This window comes from Dermochelys coriacea, chromosome 6, assembly GCF_009764565.3.
Source record: "Dermochelys coriacea isolate rDerCor1 chromosome 6, rDerCor1.pri.v4, whole genome shotgun sequence".
Classification (NCBI taxonomy): domain Eukaryota; kingdom Metazoa; phylum Chordata; order Testudines; family Dermochelyidae; genus Dermochelys; species Dermochelys coriacea.
Window position 1 is genome coordinate 30,335,744 of NC_050073.1, and position 23,882 is coordinate 30,359,625.

General features: G+C 37.0%; 1 protein-coding gene across 3 annotated transcripts in view; it reads right to left on the reverse strand.

Annotated features, from left to right (window-relative positions):
- SBF2 (SET binding factor 2) overlaps positions 1-23,882 on the reverse strand; it is a 527,933-nt gene that overhangs the window by 194,870 nt on the left and 309,181 nt on the right. For all 3 annotated transcript variants that reach the window (XM_043517429.1, XM_043517428.1, XM_043517427.1), the window contains exons 7-12: positions 9,976-10,108; positions 8,237-8,345; positions 6,481-6,594; positions 4,081-4,158; positions 1,763-1,876; positions 890-1,018 (exon numbers count right to left, since the gene is read on the reverse strand). In XM_043517429.1, the coding sequence (XP_043373364.1) occupies positions 890-1,018; positions 1,763-1,876; positions 4,081-4,158; positions 6,481-6,594; positions 8,237-8,345; positions 9,976-10,108 (677 nt within the window). The remainder of the gene's footprint in view (positions 1-889; positions 1,019-1,762; positions 1,877-4,080; positions 4,159-6,480; positions 6,595-8,236; positions 8,346-9,975; positions 10,109-23,882) is intronic.

A 23,882-nucleotide genomic window follows, 5' to 3' on the forward strand; every position in this document is an offset into this window, starting at 1 on the left:
TCATCTTAAACGGAAAGGTGTACAGAAAATTGGACACTGAAAAATCTCTTATGCTTCTGGGAAGCAGTGTACCATTTCCTAGGTGAATTATCAGGAGTATTCACTTTCCTCTGAAGCTTTAGGCATAGGGCAAATCACAGCTCCAGAGGCAAGATACCAGACTTGATGGACTTTAAGACCGCTCTGGTGCAGTAAACCTGTGTTCCTGTTAATTTAACATCTATAATGTTCCTGTGTTCATTTAACATCTATAATACAGCATGCCATGTTTCTGAACCTTCCACATAAAAGTAATACAGAGCTATATCAGTATTGTATAAAACATTCAAGTTTAAACAGCACAGCAAGTTTGGATGAAAAATTTACTGTATCTGGTCTTTTTAGACAAGAATTTAAAAACTGCAGCTATAGCAGTGGCAACGTTGACAATTCCATTGTACAAGAGAAGATGTTGACCAAGGAAACTGAGGCAAAGTGTGTATTTAATTTATTAACATTTGTCAAAAGTTTTACTTCTGCAAGATATTTCTAAAAATATAATTAAATTATTCAAAATAATTCTATACTAGCAGGTATTATCAGTATACAGAGTTCCAAATGGGACCATAAAAAAATTAGGCCACAACCCTACAATGACTTACACACATGGTTAACTTTAGGTTAGTGATTGTCCCAGTAACTTCATGTGTATCCTCATTTATGCATCAGGACTTAAAAGATCAGATACTGCTAGATAATTTATAAAATATGTTTTTAGTAATCATATTTATTTGAATATATTAAGATTCAGAAGTTTCTCAATTACCATTTTTCTACATACAGAAACATCTTATCTATATTTTAATTGTCTTTTGAATATAACATACATCATATAGAACAGAATTTTTACCTCATCAAAGAGATCACAGGATCTGTAGGGAGGACCTCGCTCAGATACAAAACCAGCAAATGCCATTCCATTGAGAATTTTGGTTAGAAAGTCATTCTCTATCAAGCCTCGCTGGCCCAAAAAGGCCGCCTGCAGTGAATGTAAAGAGGGATTGGTCACTGTATAATGAAAAGTTATGGAAACAAACAGAAAATTTAATCAACTCCAGGTATATTAATAGCTTAAACCTTCTTCTGCTTATAATAAGTGCAAAGTGTTTTAAGAGACAATAGCTGTAAACTTTCTTTGTTGAATAAAATAAAAAGGTATCGGAACTGGAACATTCTCTCCCTTTCTCTCTCAAACACACACACACACACACACACACACACACACACACACACACACACACACACACACACACACACACACACACACACACACTTTTAAAAATCATTCAAAAATCTGTTTTCTTTGAGCAATAAAACTTCTGGGAGGCAAAATACAAAATAATTCTAGTACACATTAAGTTGATTCTTTTAACTATAGGTAAACATTTCTTGAAATCCATTAATTACTTCCAAAATTGTTTTTTTTTTACTTTAAATATTAACATGCAGTCTTTGTTACAGATTTCATCTTAGACAAATCTGTTTGTAAATGCAACAGTAAACGGGCCTGTTAAACTGTATTGTACAGTACCGTCTCAGTAATATCAGAATGATATGATTTTATCATATCATATCTAAAGAAATTTTTGTATGTCAGATACACAATTAAATTCCAAGATTGTGTATTTGAAGCTGGTTCAGAAAGCAAGTATATGAGACTGATATGAATTCAAATCATATGTGAAATATTCACTAAATACAGACAACCTTTTTTCTCTTTTACCTTGTGAAAATGTATAACTGGCTCAGCATGAATTCTGATCAGCTGAAGGCATGACCGATATCCTTGGAAAAGTTGTGCGAACAATCTAAGGAAAATTGCCCGTACTTCTTTATCCTGAAATGATGATTAAATATGGTGTAAAACATTTTTCTTCTATAACTTCCTCCTACCTCCCTACCCCCCTGCAAGTATTAAACTATGTCACAAACATTTGTAAAACAGAATAATCAGTTTTCTCAGACAATATCCAAAACAGTACAGCAGGGTAGCAGCCCAATTGTAGAGTGACTATATATACATGTGTGTGTTAGTTAGCAATTTAGTTTGAGCATTATGCTCATCACTACCAATCCCTTCTGTCACTTTAGATTAGTACATTTTACCTCAGCTAAAACCAGAGTACAGTACAATCACTCTTCTTGTAGCCAACCTGCAGGTTGCTCTGGGACTTCAATTTTACAATAAGTCTCAAATGCACTTTAAAATATGACCTTTGATTTGAAAAATACAAGCACAAATGAATTCCAGGCCACAGTGAACCAAATTATTAAGCTATGACATCAAGATTTAATCTTTCAATAGATTGTTTTGGAAGTAGATTTTTATGTTTCACTAAAGATTCTATAAAGAACAACTATTTTTTAAACGATGGCCCTGAATTTCATTAAGAATGTGTTCAGTGTTGTTCTCTCCTCTTACAAATTAATTTAGGATTCAATAAAAGCTACTCTTATTGGCAGATACACTATTTATTTCAGGGCCAGATTGCTCACCACAGTTAGCACCAAATAGTTTATAGTGACTTGTACAAATTATAGAAGTCATATACACAGGTATTCACCACAGAACATTTATCTGTCTGTTTCTCTTATGTTAGACAAAAATTATACAGGATTGAAAGCATCAATATTGTAATATGCACTACACCAATTTAAGACTACCCACAGAGGGTGAAATCCTGGCTTCTATGTTCAATGGAACCAGGATTTCACCTCGACTTCAGGGCTGAAAAATGAATCTTTTAAGGTGAAGCAAGAAATATTAAAAAAAACAGGAAAAATACTGCAGCATTTGAGTGAAGTTATGCTATTATTATCTTTAATAAAGAGTTCCATTTTATGTCTTAGATAGCATTACATACTCCTCCCTCCAAGTTTATGTTCACCAGAGCCCAATGCAACATTAAGAAGCTAGAATTCTCTTTGTAGTTTATAAATATACCATGCGTATGCACAAACATAAAATATATTCCTAGTTTCCTTTTTTATTATAAAATTAATGAGTCCCATCTCTACTTCTCATATAGTCAGACCATTGCCGTAGCTGCTAGATAACCTACAGCATCATTTTTTTTTTTTTAGACACAGAATGGCTTTCTTAAAGAGTTGAGCTGACAATATTTTCCAAACGAAATTCTCTTTTATTCACTGTTCTAATCAGGTTTTTGTCTTGCAGTAATGGTTCCTGAGATGGTGTTATCAAATTTCATAAGTGAATGCAAGTATGTTGATTTTCAGGTTTACACCACATTTTTCAGTCCGTCACTGGAAGCTTGCATTCTGGAGCACTCTCAACCTCTTATTTCTCTCTTCTCCTCTATATTTAGTTCTCATTCACTTCCAACAGCACTGATTCTTCCTTTTCTTTCTTCGTTTTTTTATTTGTGTACTACTGGTCTTAGGAAACCTTAGTGATGCATAGTAATTTCTGGCTTGGCTCTCTCTCACTGGTTTTACACAGTCTCCAGCTCAAGCTTCCAAACTTGTGGTGAGTAGTTTATGGGGCTGTACATTGCCCTCTCATGAGCACCCCTCTGCCCATCACCTTAAATCCTGTGGAATTTAAGTTTTCATTAAAAAAAAATTCTAGCCTACAAAGTAACTATGTAACTGACAACTAGCCATTCTTTGCAGGTTTAACAAATTTCAAGTAGGGGGAAAATACTCTTTACCTCCCAAGCCTACATTTAAAGAAATCTAGTCTAGTTCAATAATAGCAATAATAATACTTTGCACTTCTATAGTACCCTTTACCTGGGCAACATGGATTTAGCACAGTAGATCATTTCTCTTTTAACATACTGAACTAATGGAAAATAATAAATCTGTAGATTACTTTCTAACTTGTACTTCATGTCATTTCTGTTTAAGAAAAGTGAATACTTATAGTATTTTCTTGCTAAAGAACTTGTTCTTTCTCACATATATTGTAGAAGAATAGAGAAAAGTAAATACAGAAATCTAGCTTCTGAAAAGAAGCTAATTCTAAAAACTTAATATTTTTCCATTTATTACAAAGTCAGAAATAATGTGTCTTACCAGCATTTTTGAGTGTGATGAAGCCGTTCGTGGTGGAGGGAATGCATAATCTGCCGTTTCCAAATCGGGGTGTAAAACCTGTAACATATTTTTTAATTAATGAAAATAATTGTTAAAAAGTAAGTACAAATAAAATTGTTAACTTTTTTCATGGTCTTATTTATTTTTTGTTAATACTTCAATTGATGGAATACGGGGAATGTTTGCAATAGATTTTAGTAGGTGTTGAATGCCAGGGTTGTCATCTTAAATGTCATAAGCTGCATTTTTAAAGTTCATGCTTCACTATTATTTCTAACTGGTTTTGATTTGCAACTCCTGTATTGCAAAGGCTTATAACTGCACAACATAAATATCTCTGGGATGAAATTTTTGAAAAAATTCTAAACCCAGAAAGGAAGTTTTTGGGGTACAATGTAGCAAGGAAAATGTTTCAGGCTTATTTTGCCTTTTTAACAGTATATCTTGATTTTGCTGTTCCTTTGTGTACAACATTCTCTTTCATAGAATTCAACAGGAATTTTATACAAACACTTGCTGGTAGGGCCAGAACAGAACTGAATGTACATTCATTTAAATTACTTTTGCACTTCTGTATCCAGAAAATGCGAGGGTCATAGCGAGTTCCTTATGAGGAAAGACTTAATGAAGTGAACATGCTGGATTCAACTTAACCCTGGCATAAGCTTCAATGGCTTCAACAGAGGTGAGCAGTGAGCAATTACACCAAGGTAGGTTTGTATGTAAATAAACTAGGGGAATGCAATCTAGATGGAACTACTATAAGGTGGGATCATAACTGGTTGGAAAATCGTTCCCAAAGAGTAGTTATCAGTGGTTCACAGTCATGCTGGAAGGGCATAACCAGTGGGATCCCGCAGGGATCAGTTCTGGGTCTGGTTCTGTTCAATATCTTCATCAATGATTTAGATAATGGCATAGAGCAGTGGTGGGCAATCTGCAGCCCGTCAGGGTAATCTGCTGGCAGGCCACCAGATAGTTTGTTTACATTTGCACGGCCGCTCACAGCTACCAGTGACTGCGGTTTGCTGTTCCCGGCCAATGGGAGCTACGGGAATTGCGAACTGCAGCCACTGGGAGCTGCCGGCAGCCATGCAAATGTAAACAAACTGGCAGCTCACAAGCAGATTACCCTGATGGGCCACGTGCGGCCAGTGGGCCGCAAGTTGCCCTCCACTGGCATAGAGAGTACACTTAAAGTTTGTGGATGATACCAAGCTGGGAGGAGTTGCAAGTGTTTTGGAGGATAGGATTATAATTCAAAATGATCTGGACAAACTGGAGAAATGGCCTGAAGCAAATAAGATGAAATTCAATACGGAGAAATGCAAAGTATTCCATTTTGGAAGGAACCATCAGTTGCACACATCCAAAATTGGAAATGACTGCCTAGGAAGGAGTACTTTGGAAAGGGATCTGGGGGTCATAGCGTACCACAAGCTAAATATGAGTCAACAGTGTAACAATGTTTCAAAAAAAAGTGAACATCATTCTGGAATGTATTAGCAGGAGTGTTGTAAGCAATACATGAGAATTAATTCTTCTACTCTACTCTGCACTGATTAGGCCTCAACTCGAGTATTGTGTCCAGTTCTGGACGTCACATTTAGGAAAGATGTGGACAACTTGGAGAAAGTCCAGAGAAGAGCAACAAAAATGATTTAAAGGTCTAGAAAACATGACGTATGAGGGAAGATTGAAAAAATTGGGTTTGTTTAGTCTGGAGAAGAGAAGACTGAGGGGGACATAACAGTTTTCAAGTACATAAAAGGTTGTTACAAGAAGAAGAGAGAAAAATTGTTGTTCTTTACTCTGAGGATAGGACAAGAAGCAATGGGCTTAAATTGCAGCCAGGGAGGTTTAGGTTGGACATTAGGAAAAACTTCCTAATTGTAAGGGTGGTTAAGCACTGGAATAAATTGCCGAGGGAGGTTGTGGAATCTCCATCATTGGAGATTTTTAAGAGCAGGTTAGACAAATACCTGTCAGGGATGGTCTATATAATAATTGTCCTGCCATGAATGCAGGGGACTGGACTAGATCACCTCTGTAGGTCCCTTCCAGCCCTATGATTCTAAATCTGAGAAGATGTTTAAGTGAAAAATATATAAACCTCCAATATCGTATCTGGGTATACCTGCATATAATAAAAATTGCTTGCCAAAGAGTAGACCGATGGGCCTTTAGGGCACAGTGTAATCTCCATCTTTTAAATTCTGAGTATATTTGGTATTCACACACAATACATTTAAGGAGTTAATTCATCTTGCTTTTAAATCTCATAAGTCATTTTCAAAATGTTTCATAATATTCAATGATTTTATTTCTTTTTACATTTTTAAAAAGAGTTGGACAAGTTGATCAGGAAATGAGACTTACTAAAGAAAGAGCTGTTTGAGTTTGATGTAGCAGTGGCTCTGGGAGCTGAGATAGATGAATACATTCAGGAATTTTAATTGTTCCTCCATCCAGGTCTGCTATAATTACATCCAACTGAAAAAGAAAAACAAATACTTATATATAGTATGTTCTGTGATGCACATAGTTAAAACATCAAACAGACATTCAGATTTTACATATTTAACCTAAAATTTGTGAAGATAATATTACTTCACAATTCTATAGTGCCATTAATGAAGGAACTTGGGCACAAATAATGTTAATGAATGTAACCTCAAAACACCTATGTGAATTAGAGAGAGAGAGAGAGGGGACAAACTTTCAAGAGTGGCCTCTAGTTCTGGATGCCTTAGTTTTTGGGTCTCAACTTGAGATAGTTTATGACTGAATTTCAGAAGTACTGAGCAACCACAACTGCAAAAATGGAGGACCCCCAAATCAAAGGACACCTTGGCAAATGTTGGTCTAATTCAATTTCTCAAGGTCACAACAGAAGTCTGAAGCAGAGCTGGAAATATATCCCTGTCTTGACTTCACATCTTAATCTCAAAATTATTCTTCTGAGTTTTCCCCTCCCTCACCCTATTTCCCTCTGACAGCTTGTATTGGTATTTGTAGAAGAACTGACAACAGGTTCAATTAATTGGTGTGTGAGGGGTTTTTTTGGTTTTGCCCATTACTGATTGTCCTGCTTTATCTATCGGTTCTTTCATTCCTGGGGAATTCTGTGTCACTGAGCATGTGCAGAATCCATGACTCCTGCAGATTTCTTTGCTTCCCAGCAAAAAAATGCCTTCTGACGGGGAAGCAAAGGGAAGCTGCAAAAGCAGTCATGCACCCCTGCCTGCACTGTTTGGGTGCCTGGAGCAGCCACTAGAGACATAAATCACCGCCAGGACAGGAGGGCTGGGCAGTCATGCATTAGAGAGAGACACTCTGTCCCCTCTCAATCGCTATTGTGGCACGCTCAGCGTGGAAGGGCAGGGCTTTTGGGGGTGTTTCTGGGGAGGTAGGAGTATCTCTTCAGACAGAGCAGAATGTAGCAGATTAGTGAATTGTTCCCATTGTTCTTAGTGAATTCCCCCAGGAGTATAAAACAGGTCTAAAAATTTTAAGCTCTTTACATTGCCAAAGTATGTAAAGGAGCCTTATTGTAATGGACAGTGTGGCCTTATAAATGCTTATGGTGCTTTAGTGATTAGAATTGGTCTAAATTTTTGGATTGAAAAAATCTCCTGTCAAAATATGCTCCATGAATTGTCTGCTACTGACATTTCTGGAGATGTCAGCAGCCAATATAAATTGTGAGTTTGAGTCCCCAGCCCTCACTTACTTTTCAGTTGCCTATGATGTAACACTGAGCATATGACTGCATATATTTGTTGACTAATAACTAGCCGTAAAGGGTCAATATTAGTTACATTACTATTAGACAGAGGAGGTTTGGGGGAATTCCTCCAATGCTCCCCATTCCCATTCTTCATCCATTGTATTGTAGTTTAAATAACTTACCAAAATAATTTAAACCAGCTCAATTATATTTACTTTTTAACAAATAAATATATAGAATTCTAAAATACTGTGTACAAAATTTTTATGCGCAGAATTCCCCAAGGAGTTTACTTTGTATGGCTATGAATAGCTTAAACTAATAACGCTTGAAGCACAAAAAATTCTCTACACCAATATCACATTTGTCACCATGAGTGTACATATTCTTTTTAGGCATACTTACAAGCTCATGAATGTCAGCACAAAAGATGGAATGTACACCAATAATGAACGGTGTTGGTGAACTGAGAACTTCTAGCAGCTGTGCAGGTAGAATTGGAATATAGGGATAACTGTGAAGAGATTTAATAAAAAGCTTTGCTTTTTGTCTGCCCCATTAAATGAAGTCTTTCATCACCTTCCTGCCACCTATTGTAACTACTTCATAATTTGCCAATTAAAATTCTGGGGCATTCAGTACATCAATTATAAAGTACCATACTCAAAGTTATGAGGACATTCCAGCATGAAAATATAAAGTAGTACATTAAAACCCCAGCCATTATCACAAGGGATTTGTAATTCCTTTATAAAAATCTATCACAAATAAATAAACTGCTTCTGACTATGCATGTAAACTAAGAAGAAAAGACAAAAAAGAATATTCATAGTAATCTGTCTATCTAGGTTCTTATATGGTGCCCATTAATATGATAAATGTGTACAAAGAGATTATTATTGCACTAGAGAAATTAGATCTGTTATGGAGCATACACTAAGTTTTTACAACATAGTATGTTTGAAGTAAAGCATGCAGTACAATATATAATGCTAATTACTACTTTTGTACAGTGTCACATAACAATGAAATCCCCAAGTGTAGAGCTTTGTGATGCAGACAATGTTTACTTAGGAATAAACTGAGAATACAGTACTCTTGTAACTTGTGATCTGAGTCATATTTAAACATGGATCTAAATTTTAAAAAATTGTAACATCACTCACACATGGCTCTCAGAGATTGATTTTCACATGGGAAAATTTCACAAGTATTTTAACATGATGGAACAATATTACAAAATTCACTTCCAATCTGTTACAAAATTTTTCTGTTGTACAATAAGATACAAACCTGTCTTTGAACTATTTTGAATAAATACAAGAACTCTGCATACTCAAAGTTAGAAGTATCTTTTGCAGACATTTGCCTTAGAATTACACTTCTTTCATTTGTGCAACTAAGGATATATCTACACTGCAGTTGGAGGTGGGTCTGCAGCTCAGGTAGGCATACTCGCACTACCTTTGATCTACCTAACCTACCTAAAAATAGCAGTGAAGACATGGTGGCACAGACCCCAGCACGGGCTAGCAATGCGAGTACGTTCTTGCGGGTTCCGAGTGGGCTTGTACAGCTTGTATTGCTGCACCTTAACTGCTATTTTTAGCCATGCTACATAGATTAAAGCTAGCACGGGTATGCCTACCCCAGCTGTGATGGCACTGCTGACTGTTGCCCTAAAAGGCTGATACACTAACTTTTGACATAAAAAAATGGGTTCAAATGTGGCTTTTTTGACAAGGAATTAGTTTATTGATTGAATTGTAGTCCATAATGGACATTTGTACACCTTACAAAACGATTGCACAAACTGGTACACATGTCAGCCTCTGCTCGTGGATCATGACTGCATTAGAAAAAGAGATTTATAATCAGGTATCTGGCAAGGTATCTACACCGTATTTTTGTTAAATTACATACAATTTACATTGAAATGGATTAAATGAGATTCTGATAGATAAAGTACACAAACCGTAAGACCAAATGTCTGATCCTGAGAGCCTTTCCTCATGTGGTAATCCTTATTCATGAAAATAGTCCATTAACGTCAATGGAACAACTTGCATGAGTAAGGAAAACTTGTATAAATACAGGTTTTCAGCATCACCTCCAAAGTGTCAAAGTTGTCTAACAAAACTCACCTATATTTGAGAGGAAACATTAAGGACTCCAGTGCTCTACAGGCATCACTGAGCCTCTGAAAACTTGCAGAGTGAAAGAGAACCTTATTTTCTGTAAGGACCGCACAGAACAAGCTCAGAACATTTTGGATTCCTTTAAAAAAAAAAAGTGTGTTTTACTAATTATGAACCCTTAGCCAAAACAGAACAAAGAATGAAAATGAAAAATTATTAAGAATTCTTGGAGTCACTGGAGGAAAATTTGTAATAAGTATGCAAATGCCTTATCCGGTCACTTTTCTTTGACCGTCAGTTTTGATTTCTATTTTTCAAGCTGGTATAATACCCACTGAATATTTTCCAGTAGTTCAAATATTTTCTATTACACCTCCTTTTCTATCCCATTTCCAAGGATTTTCTCCTCTGAAAACAATCCTAACACTGCTTAACAATGACCTCAAATGGTAGTATGCAAAGGTAAACATGAACCCAGAGCCCATTATCAGTGTTGATCCAGGCTCAACTTCTGAACCTTTACGTAATATCTCTGAAAGTATTGCTGATCATGGACAAAGAGTTCATAAGATTTGTCTAGTAAACACATTCATACTTTATCTGAAAAAGTGTTTTCTGTGAGTCATTAGATTAAACAAAGGCCAGTAAAGCCTACATACTACATGTGATTGGAAGGAGTTAAAGAGGAGCTGACTGTCTAAACAAGCCCTGAGAGACTGAGGACAAGACACATGAATCAGATTAAACTGGCTTTGGTAAGATGGTATAATGAATAACCTGTTGCGTAAGTTACAAAGTAATGCACTCCTGGGGAAGACCAAAAAAATGCATTTCCTTTATAGCAAAACAAGTCCCATCCTTTTAAATAGATGTGTCTTTAAGATAGCCTAGAAATAATGAAATTTCTTGAGAAATGCTGGAATTTATAAAATTTCCTGAGGACACAGACTGTGCACTAAAAGGGCTTGCATCACCTATGTAGGGTTTCTTGTTACCTTCCTAATAAAGATGGGGGGTTGTTTAGAGGCAATTTTCTGTAGTGATCTTCTAAAACAGTATAGTTTTGCCTAACTACATTTTATTTAACACTTCTTAAAATAAGTGTATATTTTCTGTATTACCAGTAAAATTTGTTTCTCTTTAAAAAAACTGGGATTTGGAGCCTGTTACATTGAGGTTAAACACTATTGCAGTGTCTTGGAGAAAAAGAACTTCATTCTGACTTCTGAGAAGGCTGAGTCAAGAGTAATATAATGGTTTGTGGTTACAAACTCCATCCACATAGTACCAACAAGGGGCTGGCATAAGCCAGTGTAAACATGGAGAGACTCAAGCAACCTGAAGGATAGTAAGCCTTATTGCAAATATGAATTCAGAACTGTTTACTTTAAAACATGGGTAATACCCTCCGATTGTTTGTATCTAATGAGTTTACCAGCAATGTCATGTTTATATTCTGAAGAGTTAGATCTACTACTCTTCTTTCATTTACCTCTTGGAAGTTAATCTACCCTCCCACCCACTGAGAGAGAGAAAAAAAGATTACAAAGATGACTGGGTTGGCTGGAAGTCCAGATTGTCCTAGTTGAAGAAATTGTAAGTTATGAATCTATAAGTCTTATTTGTATGGTATACTAATTCTCCAAAGAGCTGTTTTGTTCAGGTCTTCAAAATATTTTAATGACAATCTATACCACTGTAAAATAATAAGAACCCATTTGTTAATTGTGCAGCACCTTTAGCAGACCTTGAAATCACTGGCTCAAAAAAGTTCTGAATAAGCTACTGAACCCATGTCTCTTCTCAGGTGGTTCTACATATGGAAGTGAAAATTCGGACAGCATTCTTTAGCGAGAGAAAGTACAGACTAATATTCACACACTTCTAAAACTGTTTATAGGCTCAAGACTCTGAGTGAGGTATTGCTGCAAATAAATCTGTGGCTGTGTTTACTAGCACAATCACTAGCAGTATCTAGGCCATGGTTTTATGATACATTAAACATGAAAGGTTCTACAGAAAATCAAGTTTTTTCATCTAGCTAAGGGAACTTCTAGCAAAAACCACTTTTTAGGAATAAACCTGAAGTGGATGATGATAGGCTGACCTGGAACTTCAAAATCAATCTTATTACAACAAAGTCTACAAATATATATTTTTAGATTGCTTTATCATATTCTTGTAAGAATCTGAAATAGTAGCTGACTATAGGTATATCTGACTCACAAACCATCCTATAAGAGCTTGTGTAGTTCTACTAACTATGTTATAATAAAAGAAAAGGCTACTGTGCTCAAGGTATTCTAAAAGGAAGGCAACTCCTATAACACTCAGAGGAAGGACAGGAACATCCATATTCACATATTAGAAAGTTTTGGTGTATCAAAATTTTCTCAATGCTCATCTGATCAACATCTATAAAGAAAGATTCATTAAAAAGGTAATTTCCCCCTCCCATCCCCATGTCACAATATTTGCCTTCGAACATGAGACCACAATAGATCAAAGATTTTCCTTATATTATTGACTACAGCTGTGTGTTATGAATAGAGGGGTTTTTAAAAAAACAAAATACTCTGGTGAAATCAAGCTGTGGGAGACAAAAAGTCCTCTTTTTTTTCCAGCTATGTGACACAAGAGGTTGCAGTGGATTATGATGAATGTAAAACTCTAAAAAGTATCTTAATTCAAATACCTTGGATACTCAGTAAACTATTATCTAAGATCAACTTTTTTTTGGGGGGGAGGGGGCAGAATCATTCTAAGTACATGTTCACAGTCACATATCAAAGTAATACAGAGTTCTAAAAAGTACAAGGATAATTAAGCTACTGTTGACAAAAACATTAAGGAACAAAATTTGCTGTTATAAATAAATTACAGGTATGTTCAATTTAACTAATAAAGGATTGCCATGACTCAATATAAATGGTATATATCTTTCAATATTTATACAATGTATCCATGCAGCTTATTTTAAGATACAATAAACTTTTTACTAACAGGATTATTTTGGAAGATTTCCAGTCTGAGGCTAGTTCTACTGTCGCTTTAGGAAGTTGCTTGAGTGATTAAAAGAATCAATGCTCAGGCCATCTTCACAATCCGGTAAATATTTTTATGGATTACTTGTCCAGAACTAACACTTAGGAAAGTTTATTTCCTCTGAAATATTTGTATACGTCTCTCAAACTCTTTCTAACCCTGGCAGGTCATTCTTATTACAAATTTGTTTCGCCATTTTCCTCTCCTACCTTGAATCCTGTTACAAACAACCAGTATGCTACAACTCTATGAAAAAGATCAAGGCCCCAATTTAAAATGTATTTATTATTAATATATATAGACACCCACAGATACTTATTTTTACACATATACCCACCTACTCCCACACACATTTTGTATGTATACACAAACTGCATAAAAGCAGGTGCTTTAGACCCACTTGTGCCATATACCCTATTTGTAGAAGTCTGAATACAAAAATAGGTGCACAAGTGAGCACTCCACCTGCATATAAAACTCCAGCTTTTTTTAAAACTGGTCCTACCTAATACTGGTCCTACCTAGTACTATTAATACCTAATAATGTCATTTAAATGCTGCATTCCAAACAAGCTGACAGACACAGAAGCAGCTTGAGCCTCTAATTCTAGTAACTGCCTAGAAAGCAGCCATTAATATGCTAGAACTCAAGGGGGGGAGAGGGAGGAAGAGGAGGAAACAACATAGCAGTGAGAACAAAGTAGTTGTACAGTACAATATTACAGTGTGTGCCAGGGCAAACACCAAGCTAGTATACTATTTTACAGCTGAGAATCATTGCTTGCCAACAGCATAAAACATTCAACTCACTTCTGATAAAAGAAAAGGAGTACTTGTGGCACTTTAGAGACTAACAAATTTATTAGAGCATACGCTTTCGTGAGCTACAGCTCACTTCATCAGATGCATAAGTGAGCTGTAGCTCACGAAAGCTTATGCTCTAATAAATTTGTTAGTCTCTAAGGTGCCACAAGTACTCCTTTTCTTTTTGCAAATACAGACTAACACGGCTGCTACTCTGAAATCTGTCACTTCTGATAGTTTATGATATCAGATTATAAAAGCGTTTTGGGGGAGGAAGGGGGTATGGTCCAGGACTGATTACATGAAGTTTTGGACTTAGGATCAGAGCATTCTTCATTCGTTGATTGTTTTTCTGTTAGACATTCTTAGCTCTTAAGAATTTCACTTCATTTAGCATGTTGGAAGCTAGATGGACTATAACTCTATGCTGAAGTTTAGATGAGTGAGCACTTTTCTACCTGTTGAAATTTAACCTTGGATGCAAGTAAAAATGTTCCATACATTTTTCATTTGCAAAAAAACCCTCTGAAACAAATGGTAGAATAAGTGATTAGGTATTTGAATTCAGCTACACTGAGTCTGGAGTTCATCAGTTCTGTCTTCATCACTAGGTGTGATCATAGATAACAAACATTACTTTTTAAAAGGTTATATATAATCGGATAAGATGTAAAGAAAGTATGAATAAGTTAAATTATTTATTTGCAACACCTTAAATTAAAAGAATGGGCAAAATCTCTCAAGAGTATCACATCATATTGGTTTTACACACGCAATGTAATCTGAATGTTGTGGTCTGCGTGTAAATACATACCATACATACAGAAAGCACACATTTATATATGTAGTACATGTATATCTGCGATACGTGTATGTATACGTGTGTGACTTTTACACTCATTCATAAATGCAACTTTGACCTGGAATTTTCCATACTTTGTCTCTGCCAAATAAATGGTTTATATTTTTAAAATCGTTCAGCCATTTTTTTGAATTCCGAGTACATGGACATCAAACCATCACCACCCCTGTTCATTGGAAAAGAAAACCTGGCCACATTTTTTGGCCCAGACTACAGCAGTAACAGGTGAATGCAGTTTGAAACTTGGCTTATGAACAGAGCTCAGCGAGGAATCTTCTGTGCGTTATTAAAATTGGAAAAAAATGACTTTCAAAAAGACCTTAAATTGTAAGGTATGCCCTCTATGCTATACTGGAAGAAGGACATAAGATACTGGATGTAGTTTAATTAGGCCACAACTTTCTTAACTGTCTGGGGCTATTGGATAAACAAGCGTACAGTGCAGGTAACTCCATGATCATTTCATTACAGAGGGGGGTTTCCCCACCCCTTTTCTATCCTGGTTCCCAACCAACCCACTGCTGGGACCTTACAGCCCCCCTCCACTCTCAAATGAGGGTTAAGGTGAGTTATAAAGGAAAGAGTGGTTGACTCTCTGCTGTGCCAGTCATAGGAGCCCCAAACACCCCCGGTTTCTGCTCCTTTAACAAATACCCCCTTAAAATCCTTTACCAAACCATTTATCTGATCACTGTATCACTTCCCTATGGGGGACCTGTACTGAACATCTGCTCCACACTTACATAATAAGCTGTGACATCATATGTTCACTTCAACTAAGCCACCATCCCTGAACCCTGTGGGGAAGGCAACCTGCCTCCCCAGTCTGCCTTAGCCAATCTGGCAGCAAGGGAAAAATTCCTTCGCAGTCCCCCAGTAAAGGAGTGGCTAGCGCAGTACTCACAGCAGATCCTGACCAAACCTGGCATTTTGCCACTTTCAAGGGTGGGTGTTGCTCTACTTGGTCCAGAAGAAAGAGGGCTTCTCCCACTCAACTGTCACCTCCTCTCTTACCAGTCAGGTGGGGGGGGGCGGAAAGGCGAGGGGGATGAGTCAGCATCCCTATGCTGACCTGCTCTGCATGTGCAGCAACATCCATGCCTTTCTGCACTTAAAGTGGTATACCCCTTCCCCTGGAAAGCCAGACAACGGTCATCCATCCCCATTCCTCCCCCTGCTTAAGATGCGGTATGGACATAATCTGTGCACATCTTTCAAAAGCCAGTTTAAAGACACATTTCCCTAGCTCTTTGGCTTTGCACTCCAGAATGAGACATTTAGAGTTTGGGAAATTGGAAATCTATGCCTAGCGACAGGTTCTTCAAAAAGTATCCAAGCTGGGAAGTTGGTCCCCTGCCATCTTGGGCCTTCCATTTTTTGGGTAGTGATAGGGTCCTGAAGCTGTCTCATGTCCTAATGAGAACCTGGTCCCCAGTCTAAGCGCAACTTCCTGAAAGGAGTGTGGTAAGTTTACTAAACTTACATCAGTAAACTTCTTGGACTACATCTTTTCTCTTATATACAGACTGATTTTGAAACTTGTGTGGCTCTGCTGTGATATTTTCATATTGCATTATTTTATTTATTTGTTAAACACCTTATATACAGACATACAAAACAAGATTTTAAAATTGGGCATCTCAAGTTAGATTCCTAAACCCATATACAGGCCCCCAGAAAGACAGCCTGTTTTTCAGAAGAGATAAACAGCAGCTTAGTACAAAATTATGTGTTTAAAAACATATATATTGCAGCATATTTTTACAGTATGTCTTTTCAAGGATATCATAAGTTCAGTATTACATTTCTGAAATCAATCCATATCTGATATCACAGCACTAATTCTAAAATTTGTTTACTTACTTTTCTTCCTTTCTTAAGTCATTTGACTAATCAGACAAACAACCAAAATGTCATTTAAAGCCCTGAGAGATATTATTACAAACAAACACTATAGAATAACAACCTTTGAGGATTTTGCATGCTACAAAGCATAACCATATTTATTTTCAACCTTGAACTGCTTACTGACTTCAGACTTCAAGATACATCTGATGTTAAACTGTCAGGGCACAAACAGACAACATGAAAAACAACAAACAAGTTGATTTTCATAGATTACTCATCTAACAATCCACAGGCAGCCATACATCCTGTTGAACCTTACACATATGCTGGAAAATTTTAAACAAGACTTCCTGACTTTTGCTGTTTTCAAGGATTTAAAGGATTTGTAATATGTACTAAAATATCTGACATCCTACCCTAACAAATGTATTAATGTGTCTGCTTCCTGTTGTTCTACAATACCAATTTAAGCACTGCGTGTGTGCTCACACAGAGTTTGTCAAATTGTTAACTGTAATTCACGGTGCAATCTTTCTAAATGAGACTAAAATACTATTGCTAACTTTTTAAAAACTTTTTATAGTTAAATTTTAAACATAAGATTTGGAAATTTACCTAGTTGTACAGATTCAAATCAACATGCTGCAACAGGTTTCTGGCTCTTAGAATAGTGGGTAATAAGGAAAAGCTTAACCGAAGAAATAACCCACAATTTGGCCTGACTAATCCAGGAAATGGATCAGCAATGACTGAAAGGCTTCTCTAAAGAACACTGGAGATTGACGCTGCCTGTTACAAAGGTTTTACAATTCTCTAAAGAACACTGGAGATTGACGCTGCCTGTTACAAAGGTTTTACAATTTGTACAGTGCAAAATCTCAAGATGATTAGGAAACAAAAACAGTTGAGAAAAACACAGAAACCCTTTCATTTTTATTTTTAGATGTTACAGATCATAACTACAGAGGTACTTTGCTGAAGTACTGCTAATAAGAAGATAGATATGCTTGACTAATAAATAAAAGGCAACAACTTTATTCAAATCAACTCAAACAAGTAACCCTTGTCAAATCTTATTTATTTTTCCCATCTATCATCAATATCTAGGAACTTTTATAATAAAAACTAATAAATCTCTGTCACCCAATCCAATATCAGTTCACACATGCAAAATTACTCAGCCCCTTCAGACAGAAAATGTGTGAACTGAGCATCCCTAAAGGTTAACTTATTTGGACTTTGCCAGACTAAAGAGTAGAGGAGCAAACTCTAAATTCCAGAGTCTTCAACAGATGATCCTGACCAGTCAAACACATCTCAGGAATCAAGTGTCTCTGATGATTTCAATTGCTGGGATAAAGCACAGAGAAGCGATATTCAAGATACATAGAACCCAAACCAAAAGGGGCTTTATAGATCAAAATCAAAACTTTGAATTGGACCTAGAAACTAACATGAAGCCAGTTTAGTCTTTGGAGCATAGGTGTAATGAGTTTCCTACAACGAGCACCATACAGTAAATGAGACATTGCCTTTTGAACTAATTTAAGTTTCTGAGAGAGGCCTTCAAGTGACAGCTCATCTAGTGTGGACTACTAGAATTCCAACACAGAGGTGACAAAAAGCATACATCAGCAGTTGAGTGTCCAACAGGACATCAGGTGGTGAACCTGAGTCATCAACAGGGGAAAAACATCTTTATTTGAAGGGACAAGTATCACCTTTATTTCCTACAGTTGTTTCTTCATAACCTATTAGCATTACCTGCAAATATTTTATCCAGGTTGGGCTTCAGGCAGGTAGTTCTCACCCAACTAGTGTCTAGTCACTAGGAAACAGAATCAGCCACAATGTATGAGAGAGAGAAAGAGCTGACTGTAATCTTCATGCTGATGCCACTGCCACCCCAGTGATTCCATAAATCAGTTGAAAAGGAGGAATAAAAGAACTGACCTCTTCAGTTCTGCTACACAAAAGCACCTTTGCAAGCACATCAGCAATTGCCCAGTTATACTAAACTACTTGTCGTCTCTGACAGAGAAGAACAAAGACACTCAAGTGCACCTCTGCCAAAGTCCCCAGGGAACAACACAACAACATTTTGTCCAGGCTACAGCAGGTACAGCTTAATTTGCATTTAAGCAGTAAACAAAGTCTTCAAAAAGAAACGGGGAGGAAGGGAAAACAAAGGAAGCTCACACAGATGAAAAAAACCAGGGGGGAACATCCTTCCACAGAGACACTGTCTCCTGGTTCTCAGCTGGAAATGATTTTCAAATATTTTCATGGTAATACGAGGTAACAGACAATGGGGGGGGGCATTACAGAGAAATAATAGTCCAAGATACCTAAACTACAGTGAGTATTCACATGGAAAAAGTGTCAAACACACATTGCATAATATATCACCTTGAGGTATGTGTATTTAACTTACACTGGCAATTAAAGTCTTACACTGTAACAATTGTATGTTCTGACCAAGATGATGTCTTAATAGGTAAAGTACAATTTTAGTCTTAATTATATAAATTGTAAAAATACATGTTTTATAGATACTGCTTAAAAAGAACAATTACTCAATTACTCTTCTTGTAATAGCTTTTCCAAGACTTTACTCTTTGTGTAGATTTTACTTTTAATCTCAGGATTATAAACTCTCCTTTGTTTCCTTTGAAAAGATGAATACCAAATCAAAAGAAATTAGACTACAATAAAGAATTAACACCAGAGGGATGTGAGTCAGTTAGGGGTGTAGGTAAAAACTGAACCTCGAGATTGTGATTTTAGGAGGCAATGACTTTTATTGTGACTACCTTTCACCCAGCTGTGGAGGTCAACCAAAATGTAAAATGGGAAGTAATAAGTATCTCTCAGTTTGTCCCTCTATCTGCATGGCTGAATGAACGTGTAATTGCTATTTTCTTAAGATTTCCAACATTTTGCTAGCCTTACATTTCAAAAATCACTTTTGAGTCAGGAGTTTTACAGGATGGTTGAGATAATGTTTATGGACCCATGACCTGTGGACCTGCTGACAGACTGGATATATTTTTGGATACATAGACTTCCTGAGTCTTAAATAATTGGAATGGGGAAGATTCTGTTTTAGCATAAAAGTGACCTAACTGGGCCCTGCTGTTTGATGTCAGTGACCTTAGAAGGAGAGTGCTCTATTCTGATTTGCCAAGGGACTTCTGATGAGGAGTTCTCCAAGGGGGAAGGAACCAACCAGGCCCCTCCATCTTCAAAAACTAAAGGAAAGGAAGATAACTTCAATTATTGGCATTCTGGCTTGTTGGGCTACATTGCGTGATGCTGCAGCTACTGGCTTCTGGCCATGCAACACTACCATGCCTGACCAAGAGGTCTGTACTTCCTCACCCTCCCATCAGCCAGTGAGGGATAAGAGTCCAGCAACATGCTAAATCTAAGATCTGACATCTACAAATACATAACCTTTAGTCAGCCAACAATTACATCAATGTTAAAACATCTGAACCAATAAGATCACCAGCTAATCTTTTCAACCCCACGCCAGCTTCCTGAAGCTGAATAAAATCGAGAGTAATGAGAACCTTCCTGCATTGTGTCAGTATTTTTGTTTTCTTTTCTAATTTTTAATCAGTAGAAAGACACACCCGTATTTAAACATTCTTCAACTTTTTTTTTTGAAGTCCTGAAGATGGCTGGCAGAGAGTGTGTACATGCATAGAACTCACAGACTCTGAAAACAGTGTTTATGGAATAGCTCCTAAAATACCTAAAACAGCCCTAAGTTAAACAATCAGCTGTCTAAGAAATCACACATGCATATATTTTTTGGGCTAGTAGTTATATCTTTAATCCTGAGCAATCATGTGTTTTCACCTCAATTGTCACTTGAATATTAAATTTAACAAGGTGTGTCATCTTGAATTGTGTTAGAATGTTTAAAGTAAGCTTATATTGGGAATAAGAGATTGGCAATACTACCTAACTACTGATAATTTGGGCATGCTGCCTTAATTAACATCAGAGCTGTAGTTTCAACATTAGCTTCAATCTGGAAGTGATTTGATCCTCCCTGTATCAGATATTTGGCTAGAACATAAATATATCTATTGGCACTATGTTTGATAATACACTGTTATTTCTGGAGTTGATACCTAACCAAGACTACTGTCTTCCCAAATCATTGCACAGAGCTTATAAAGAATTCTTGGTCTTTTTGATATGGTTTAATCAGCTGGTAATTAGACTAATTTGAGGTTTGACATTAACCTACTGTATTGTAATATGATTTGTTTTTATGTATTTTATTATTTTGCTTAGTTCACTGTAGTTTAGTTAAGCTAATAAAATATTGTGACCTCAGAACACCACTGTGCCAGATGGCAAAGGGCTCCTTTGTATGTAACAATAAAACTCAGCTGGCCTGACCAGCTCAAAACACACACACTGTTGTCATGATATTAATTTAAAAGGTGTCATGTAATATACCATTTGAAAACTAGTAAAACATTGATTCTTAATATCACTGTGAAATGTCTGTAACAACAGTGTACATGTAATTATGGATATTATTTTATATTATGCTTTGGAGACTGTAAACAGATAAAAGATGCAAAAAAGAGGTTTTTTTTCCAGATAAAGGGGCAGGCAAACACCTCTGGCTCAGTGACAAACTGAGCCAGGTGTGACCGAGATATGGATAATGGACTACTCATTTGTATCAGAGATTACAGGAGAATCATTTGCATTGTAAAATCAGCATGGTGGGGCACACAGGAAGCAGAGCCAAGCTAAGCTCCCAGGAGGACTTCCTGATTTGAAATCAAAGATAAATTTTAGGGATATATAGAACTGCTGAAAGACTTTGGGGCATCCATCTCGAGTGATCAAAGAAATTTTGATGCTGTAAGGTTGGATCCTGTCTGCAACAGCTAGACAGACTGGAAAAGTTGCTGTAAGTAGGGAAACCATCTTGAACAAGAACTATAGCGGATTAAGTTAAATTTTACTCTTAGGCCAGGTCTATTCTCAAGAGTTAAGTTGACCCAGCTACATTGCTCAGGAGTGTGAGCAATCCATACCCCGAGCAATATAAGTAAGTTGGTGTAACCCGGGTGTAGACAGTGCTAGGTCGATGGAAGAATTCTTCCATTAACCTAGCTACTGCCTCTCAGGGAGGTAGATTAACTACAGTGATGGGAGAACCCCTCCTGTTGCTGCAATGCATGTAGGGGTCACCTTTCAAGGAGTAACAAAGGCTGGTGGAAGCCAAAGTGGGGTTATCGTGCTGTGAGGGTACTATTGATATCAGAGCTCTGAACCAAGGCTGCACAGTACAGACAGACCCAGGGTTGTAGGGCAGGCAATCACTACAACCCCTTACTGATCTGGTTTAACCCCAAAGCATCACAAATATATAAAATGGAAACTGTGTGTGGCTTGGATGTTTCTTCCCTAGATGTCATAGTTCCAGATCTGAAGAATCCCAAGGTATGTATCCACGTGCAACTCTGTGACCCACCTAGTGGTGGTCCACAGAACTTCCCTAGGGTCCTCCCATGCCTGGTGCCTGAACAAGAACATTTAGTTTTTGAGGGATAGTTGCCTAGTGTGTTGCTTATTTTTTTCAGTGTAGGTTAACCAAAGTCTCACCACTTCCCCGTAATATGTGGAGGGAGGGAGGGAGCAAGGAAGGAAGGAAGGGTCTTTATTAAAATTTTTCTACATTTTTGGAAATACTGAAAGCTTTGAGTTTCCTCTGTCACAAAATGCCATTTTGAGCAGTCCAAAATGACTGGTTTTGGCAAATACTTTGTCCTACAGAGTCAAAACTTTGGAAAAATGGGCAAATGCTATAAAAATGATTTATGACACATTTAACCAGCCACAACATTTCTTTATTCATTCTCATAGCAGATCTAAAATATTAATTTGATGTGAAGGAGGAATCTTAAGTGACTGCTGACCTGTTCATGCACCTCAAAAATAGACGCTGTAGTGTGCCAGCGTGTCAAAATACTTTCAGACTGTTTGGTATGTCTGAATCAGACAATAATGGATTTCTATTTGCCAAACAACAACTGCTGTTTATAATTTTAGAAGTGTCCTTTTAAGAACCTTTCAACCACTCATTAAAAAAAATCATTACTATTTTAATATAGCGCTCAGTGACCCAGGGGATTGACAAGAGCACATAGAACATTAACCTGTCTAGGTCATAGACTCAAATCAAGACTGGCTCAATAGTGATATGAAGTAACTGGTTTGTGACCTGCTGGAAATTAGTTTTGTGAACTCAGGCTTGTTGCTAGTAGGTGTGTGTTCACATTACAAAAACCATTACCACAGCTAGCATTCTTGTTGGTATTCTCAGCAGCTGGGCAAAGAAATGAATGGGCACAGAGATTGCATAATCTTCTCATAGCTATTGGCCTCTTCCAGATCAGGACTGAGGCACATTGACAGGACAGTGGGAGGAAGCTGGTAGAGCATCTGCTTGTGTTGAATTTAATACATGCATAAATAAAAACTACAAGTCTCAAGAGGCCAGGTTTTTAAAGGTTTTAGGTACCTAAAGATGTAGACTGGAGTTAGGTGCTTATAGCCAAACCAGACTGAAGGCACCCAATCTCATCTGAGATGTTGGAAGTTAGACAGCACTATGCCTCGCCAGTACTTCTGGGGAGCAGTGATATTGAAAAAGACTTGTGAATCATGGTGGATAATCAACTCAACATGTGTTCTCAGTGAAACATGTCCTCCAAGAGAGCAAATGCTATCCTTGAATGTATAAACAGGGAATACTGAATAGGAGTAGGAAGGTTATATTACCTTTATACTTGGCACTGTTGAAGCCACTACTGGAATACTGTGTCCAGTTCTGGCGTCCACAATTCAAAAAGAATGTTGATAAATTACAGAGGTTTCAGAGAAAAGCCACAAGAATGGTTAAAGGATTTCAAAAAATGTCAAACAGAGAAAGGCTTAAGGAGCTCAGTCTGTTTAATTTAACAAAGAGAAGGTTAAAGGGATGACTTGATCCTAGTCTGTAAGTACCTACAGAGGAAACAGAAATTTTATAACTGAGGGGTCTTCAACTTAATAGACAAAGATATAATGAAGATTTAATGGCTGGAAGTTAATGCTTTCCAAATTTACGTTAGAAATAAATAATTTTTTTTAGGTTTCAGAGTGGCAGCCGTGTTAGTCTGTATCCGCAAAAACAAAAGGAGTACTTGTGGCACCTTAGAGACTAACAAATTTATTTGAGCATAAGCTTTCGTGAGCTACAGCTCACTTCATTGGATGCATGCAGTGGAAAATACAGTGGGGAGATTTATATACACAGAGAACATGAAACAAT